The 7,403-nt window shown below is 43.8% G+C and overlaps 1 protein-coding gene across 1 annotated transcript in view; it reads left to right on the forward strand.

The window, feature by feature from the left end:
* Window positions 1-7,403, forward strand: part of T265_04992 (hypothetical protein) — a gene marked incomplete at both ends in the record, with an annotated part of 39,923 nt that overhangs the window by 16,338 nt on the left and 16,182 nt on the right. Inside the window, 2 exons of the mRNA XM_009169882.1 lie at window positions 1,608-1,640; window positions 4,779-5,170. Of these exons, the coding sequence (XP_009168146.1) occupies window positions 1,608-1,640; window positions 4,779-5,170 (425 nt within the window). The remainder of the gene's footprint in view (window positions 1-1,607; window positions 1,641-4,778; window positions 5,171-7,403) is intronic.

Consider the following 7,403-nt stretch of genomic DNA (forward strand, 5'->3'; position numbering starts at 1 on the left):
TGATGATGATGATGATGATGATGATGATGATGATGATGATGATGATGATGATGACAGAACAGCTTTTACAGAATGTCACAATACATGTCTTAAATTCAAGTTCGAATGTATAATATTTTCTTTGGATAACCAAACTGGTCGCATCTTCTGGAGTGTTACAGTCCGGACAAACCTGCAAGTAGCCAGCAAGTCGAAGCGGAAACCATCATCTGGTGGGTTCTAGTTAACTAAACTTTGCATGTTCATTTGAAGTATAGGATCAATTAGTCAACTTGTTTGGCAATCACCTACGGATCGTGTAGACAGCAAAGACCTGGCAATTCTGACGAGTAGATATTGCAAGCGATCGCTTGATTTGAACCATAGTGATTGACTGGACGGATGGGTTCAGGGTAACTATGTCCTTTTATTTAAGAGTCCTGGGGTGTGATTTCATCGTCTGGCTTCCGTGACGTCCAGATTCATGGTGTCAGGCTGTCGGGTCACGGACTGGCTGGGTGTATGAGTTGATTGCAAACTTTGTTTCAGTTGACAGAAAGGGTATTTATCACCGGGGTCCTGTAAGTTGTGCGTCGTAGCGGAGCCTGCTAAGCCTTTGGTCCACAGGCTTGAGCTTTGGTTGGTAAAAAGTGTATTACGCGCCGCTGTCTGTAGTGCTACCGATTGTTTACCAAGTCCCCATGAAACAATACATGTTCTGTTCACTAAATTTTCCCCTTTAGAAAAGCACCCGTTTTGTTTGGATGTATCCTGGCACTGCTTTTTCCTATCGTCAGTTTCGCTCCACAATAGACATTGTTGTCTACCTTGTTCACTCTGCTGCTTCATCAGTGGACACGGAACTTAACGCCGTAAATTGACACTTTTGATAGTATTCACATAAGACAGTTATTGCAGCTTCTAGCCGTTACAGGCGGTAAACAGAGTGTGGCCGATCTGTTTGAAGACTACTTCACAAGCCTCATACAATTCACGATCGTCGATGACTGATTTCTCGATTGGCGGTTAACAACAGTGTCCCTCATGGTTCGATTTTACGCCTGTTTTTCCACCTAATGGACATACACTCATCCCGAACTTCTTCCAATGTAGATAAGCTGATGAAATCATGATTTCCTGTGGCCGTTGTAGCTGTAGCACCTTTGCATGTTGATCTGCTGAACGTTTTCTGCTCTGTCGCTTCCGGTCACTGTCATAAAGATCTATCCGAAAGCCTTCAGCTCTCCACTGTTCTCGGCGCGTCTGTCCTCAGAACCCCTGCTAGGGAATTTCTAAATGTAATCCCATCAAGTAACTTCAGTTGTCTCCCCTCATATTCAGCGTCTTTAGTATGGTTCAATTTCTAGCTTTGTCTTTAAAAATTGTTTTTCTCCTCCGTCTTATTCAAGGAGATTCTTCATCGCTGCGTCTTTCGTGTCCCCATCTTTGAACTCCATGAAAGAGACTACCTTGAAATACATCTTTAGGTGCAGTGCAATCTCAAGGAATCACTTATTCGGTTGCATTGTTCGCGAAAATTTTTTTCGGTTGTTCCGGCTTCACTCATCTAACTTATTTCAAGCTCCCAATGCAGGATTCAAACGTTATCCTCTCGTTTCTCTTCACAGCTTGCAAACGTCAAGATAAAGCGACGTGAGCAAGTAAGTTCACCTTAATAATGTCCGTTTGCTGATGAACTGTTTATCATTCGATTTTCCGTCTCTTTTTCTAGAAACGTACAGCGAGTCTGCCCCCGGTAAGGCGATTCCCTAATATTGCTTTACTTTTTATTTTCAACCTTTACTTACGTTCTCCGTTGGGCTGTCTGTCGATGCACATGAGCGCATTTATGGTTTGGACAACCACTAGGTATTCTCATCCTGTCGTCCTTTGGTATACACACGTGCGCTTCGTAGAAAGCCCTATTCCTAGCAATGGTTGAGCTTGACAGTTCTGTTTAAAGCGTGACATTTTTGGGTCATTGGTAGCACTACGTGGTAGCTTACTGGTGCGTCGTTGTGTGTATTTGGTCTATGCCACTCTTGTTGAGGAGGTTTCGGCTAGCATTCGGATGTTGGTGTTCCAGTTCCCTAATTTATATTAGTAAAAATTTATCTCACCCTATTTGGGCTGGATCCCAATTCATTCTCCTCGGCGCTCTCAGTCATCGTTTGATACTGGAAGTCCATCGTCGCTTCATTCCCGCAAAATTATTTCTTTCTGCTTGGATTTCTTTGAACTCCTTGCGGCGCGTCCGAATCCCTACTCATTTCCGTGTAGGTGTTATAAAATAAATATGTTGAACCCTACTCCGGTGGATTCTCGATAAACTCCACCATAATCCTCTCCATGCTGGTCTCAATATCTCCCTTGTATCCATGGTTACTCGAACCTACTAATTCTAGTTAAAACTGAAATTTCTTAGCCACTGAATATCACTTACTTTTGTGATGTAGGATCTTCAGGCCAATTCATCTGCTCATGCATTCAAGTAAGCTAAATGCCAACGAAAAGTGGATTAGTGGATTCCCTAAAGCTCAACGACCCGTTCAGGGGGCGAGATGGCCCAAGTGGTTAGAGCGCGAATTTACTGACCGGAAGGTCCGTGGTTCGAACCCGACCTCCATCACTCGACTTCCCCTGTCTAGGCTTGGGCAACCTGGCAGTATCCCAGCCCTCGTGCTTCCTTCGGGTGGCATGGCAGCCGCGGTTCGAATCCGACCTCCGCCACTCGACTTCCCCTGTCTAGGCTTGGGCAACCTGGCAGTATCCCAGCCCTCGTGCTTCCTTCGGGTGGCATGGCAGCTAGGCACCGGAAGGGTGCTACAGCTGAACGCTTATTATTAACGATCCATTCAGCTTTGAAATAGTTGTCCGGTTGGACGCCTTCCGTGGTAACCTGCAATCTGTTTCACTGGAGGCTTTTCGCGTCAAGCTTGATACAATACCCGGAGGCTTCAGTTGCACAATAGTTCATCGAGTTTTTGAATGGAGTCCATTTTGCCACGATATGTCTGCTGCTGGGCCAAAATCGTTTGTTTATAAACCTCCGACTGCGATAACTTGCGTTCTATCATCAGTTAACTGACTGGCTCTTTTCAATAAATCAGTGCGTGTGAACGTCACGTTCGTCACTTGCGGTTGACTATGCGAGCGTCACATTTTCCCACTGCAAATCAAGCACACACTTGATTGGATCATTAAAGTAGCGTTAACAGTGATTCTCACTCTCTATTCTTTACACGGCACATCAAAATCAGTGGACGAATGCGTTATTTCTAGGGTTGGTTCCAAACACATTCTTTGGTGACTGTCTTTCTCTATGTTAGAACGGTTAGACGTCGTTCGGTAGACATATTTGGAGATTTTGAAGCTTCAGCACCAGACTGACCATGCATGCACAGAATCCTATTTTTGGCTATCACTATTAGTATTGAAAAACCCACCACCCTGTTTCCCTGCGGGTATTTCTTTAACCAGAAAGTTTTTTTAAATAGGCTGCTAGTCTTCGATGGTGCATAATGTTAGTTAATGCCTGGCATCTCTATCGTACTTTCTACAGACATTACTAAAACATCGGGCTTTCTGGTGTATTCTTCATGTTCTAATACATTTTGTATTGTTGACTCGGGAACGCTTGCTCACCTGGTTTTAAAACAGATCGTTGCCCTAGAAAGGGATCAAGCAAGCAGTTCATTGTTGGATAAACTAAGCAGCGGTTTTGAAGTTCATGGTGATGTCATTAAATTGCATTTTTGATACTTTCTAGGCCAGATTATGTCAACAGTTAGGCAACATGCTAACCGTAGCACAGTCATGTAAAACTTGTTTCCATGTTTATCCGGTTCACCTGAAATTGACGCCATCAGCTGACATCCGTCGTTTAACAACTACAAGGTCACCATTGGGTCGATAAATATCCTTACAGTCTTATGTAACTGGTTTAAAAAGTAGCGCAAACATCCAAGCGCTTGTACGCTTCGAGCGACTGTCTCTCTGATGTAGATATGTTTGTCCCTTCAGTCTCCGTGTACTGTTCTGGCAAATTTAGTCGCATATGGCCCTGTTTTCCATATTTTACAGAGTAATGCAGTCCCCATACAATGGGCGTATTACACTCCATTACACTTTGCGGGATACTGTCGTTTGTAGATACCTTCTGACGGAGATAGAATACATCGTTTTATACGTTTGTCGCTTCAGGGTGGAATCCAAACATGTCCCTATCATGTTCGCTCAGGGTGACACCTACTTTCGCCGAGGTATCACGTGAATTTAGCCGTTTTATACCTGAAACTTGCTAGGTCTACCACTACTGTTTCTTCATAGGCCTGTGTCACTCGTCTGGTAATCGTTTGCGTCGTTCGTTTAGTCATTCCTTTGATAAGAGTTCAAGAAGTCTGTTCCAAAATATGCCACGTCATTCGTATAATCCGTTCTGGTTCTGTTCTTTCGCGATCATGCTCTGTCCACATCAAGATGACCTCCCTCGTCAGACGACGCTGTTATACAAATTCGAAAGTAATCACCTCAGTTACTAATGCACACGGTTTAAAGAAAAGCATGTGTGCGTTGATTATTTATGTGTGATGTAAGGAGGTTTGTTTCGCTTTTTGGCCTAAATCTGCTACCATTGCACGCCTGTATGCATACGGTATTACGATTTCCTAGCGCTCAACATTTGTCCAATTTTTGACCGAATCCTCGCGATTTAGGTTTACTTCTGACTTCGTTTTTAGTAGTAGTACTATGTAGTACAATGTAGTGCACTTTCTTCCTTTTTTCCTCCATTCATCAAGAATAAGCTATCTTCTGAGAGCTCATCATCTGAATCCGAGTTCACAAAAGCACTTGAGCCAACTTCACTTCTCAAGGTTCCTCCAGCCTCTCGGCGTGCTTCGTCACCAAATCAAACCGTCATTCAGAAAACTCCTTCTCCAGCAGTTTCCGATGCTCGACTGAATATCTCACCAACCCAGCGAAGCCTCCTAACATCCATCCTGGATGATGTCTCGGATGTTTCTGCAGACTGGTTGCGCTCAGGTTCCAGCCCCACCAAAACTGAAACACAACCTCGATCAAAGCTGGGACCGGAATCACAACCAGTGAAGTCTGCATCGAAACCAGCGGCGTTAGTAGAACCTACGACACCTGTATCTGCTGTCAAGATTGACATTTTTCCGGACACTGGGTATGTTCCCACCTTCATATTCCGTTTTATTTCACTCACTGAGTTCTCACGATCACTTTTGTCTGCCACTCAAGAGACAAGCGACTTGGTCCACGTTTTGGGCCCAAGCTAAGCGTGAGTCCTCAAATACTTATTCCAAGCGGTCTGCGGTGAAGCGAGGAATATAACCAATCATCTGAGGGCTGTAGCCCCTATCCGATTTATGGCTGCCGGGCGGCTCGAAGAAGCCATGAAGTGTGAACAACTTTCCGGATGTCTAAACCCAGACGATTTCACTCTAAATGTCATCTGTCCGTAAGAACCCAAACCGTGGATCTCTGGATCAGCATCTGTTATCTCGACTGTTGAGATGTCTCGACCTGTCTGTTAGCAAATGCTTACTTAAAAAAACAGTACACAGGACGCCCCTATGTGGTCAATTATCGTCCAGCATCTTCACCTCTTGTTGCGAATCGAGTTGCTGCTGTGCTATACAGTGCCAGTTCATCTAATTTTCGAAACCTCAGTGTGTCAGAAAAAAAGCCTTTTCTTTTCCAGTCTCAGATGCGCTGATTTACACGGGGAATCAGCTTGTTCGTTCAACCCATGTGAAGCTGGTCCGGAAGGGATACCTGCGTATTTGCTGTGACATGTGGCTTTCCGAATAATTGACTCCACGTGTGTTTCATCTCTAGCCGCTAACTCACACTGCATAAACAGTTTGTTACTTTGGTAGACAGAGACCGCTGGCCAACATGCGTAAAACTTCTACGGCTAGTAGGTAGCCGACAAGCATCTGAACGACGATAATGTGACCTCCCTTCTGCCGTTGATTTGGCTTAAAAACGCAAAGGAAGGTAGGACGAATAGTACAAACCAACCAACAATTTTCCCGACCCCCCAAACCGTGCAATTGAGAGAATGTTGATCAACTGATTGGCTGTTTTATTTCATGGTATTTTTTGAGCATTCTTATCTAACGTTTCGAGCCCCCTCAACTTGGAAGCCGTCTCCATTGTGTTGTGGGGTGAGTTAAACTGGAAACCTTTCAAAGGAAATATAAGCTTTTCAGTGCAGACCGGACGGGGTTTAAATAAATGAAATATAATTTACACAAAATGGCTGAATAACAGTTATTGTGTGAGAACACTCGATTGTTTGAAGCTTTGTTGAGTATATGCTTCCGTCCTGTTCGTTTTCATGGTGATTATTAATGCTCAGGTGGAGAGAAATGAATAAAAAACAATCTGATTTCCTGGCGGTGTTTTCTGGCGTAACCTAACTTTAACTGCCGCTCGTGCCTAGATAGTAGGGAAGTGGTTTGACAAAATACAGGACTCAGGTCAGGATGGCTGCTTAAAAATTGAGCTACTTGAATGCAAAAACCTCGGCTGGCGACTTGACCCATTTGGATCAAATGAAACGAGGTTTGGGTACATAACCGGAGTGGTTACTCAATTTTTAGAGTTACCCGACAAGCTCTTGAGTGACTGTTTATGATAGCACAGCACAACACTAGGAATTTGAAATCAATAGGGTATGCTGTATTTAAAAGTGGTTTTCGTGGTTAACCTATTCCGACATCTAAGTATGCGGTAAAGGTTTTCAGACGTAGTAGCGACGCTTGGACAAATCGCTTGTCTGCATTGTCCTGTCGACGTACTTCTCAGTTTCTCAGTAATTTGAGTAGCGAAGTGAAAATTATCGAAGTTTGTTTTAAATCTCGTCAGTCGTCATACACGGAGATTTAGTTCATATCCTTTATGCTCCTTGGGTTCAGAGAATATTCAGTAAGTTCATTTTTTGCCTGTCATTAGTTCACAGTGAACTTTTTCCACACATTTGTCCGTTTGACTTAACGCATTCACCTCTGGATCGCTTCGATAAAATATTAGGTTCACTTGCACATTTTCGGTGTCTTCTGTTTTCTCGGTTCCTCTTTCTTTCTTACTCCTTACCAATCCGTTGTTTTTTTTACATACGGACGCACGGATTTTACACACGTGTTCTGTTACGACTCCCGATACCATTATAACGGTGGGTACTACTGATGAGGCAGGCGAGTAGTGTTTTATCGTAAATCCTCTTCCTGACTATTGAAAAGCGAGGAATTTGTGGAATCGCCTCGTAGAATTCGTTTAAATTTGAGTGATAGTCAATAAGTATCCAGGAAAGTTCAGGAAGACGCGTTCGAGAAGACGGATGCTCGCCGCACAGACAACGGAGATCGACTCCTTCAGTTGTGTGCTGATCA

This window comes from Opisthorchis viverrini, assembly GCF_000715545.1.
Source record: "Opisthorchis viverrini unplaced genomic scaffold opera_v5_88, whole genome shotgun sequence".
Classification (NCBI taxonomy): Eukaryota; Metazoa; Platyhelminthes; class Trematoda; order Opisthorchiida; family Opisthorchiidae; genus Opisthorchis; species Opisthorchis viverrini.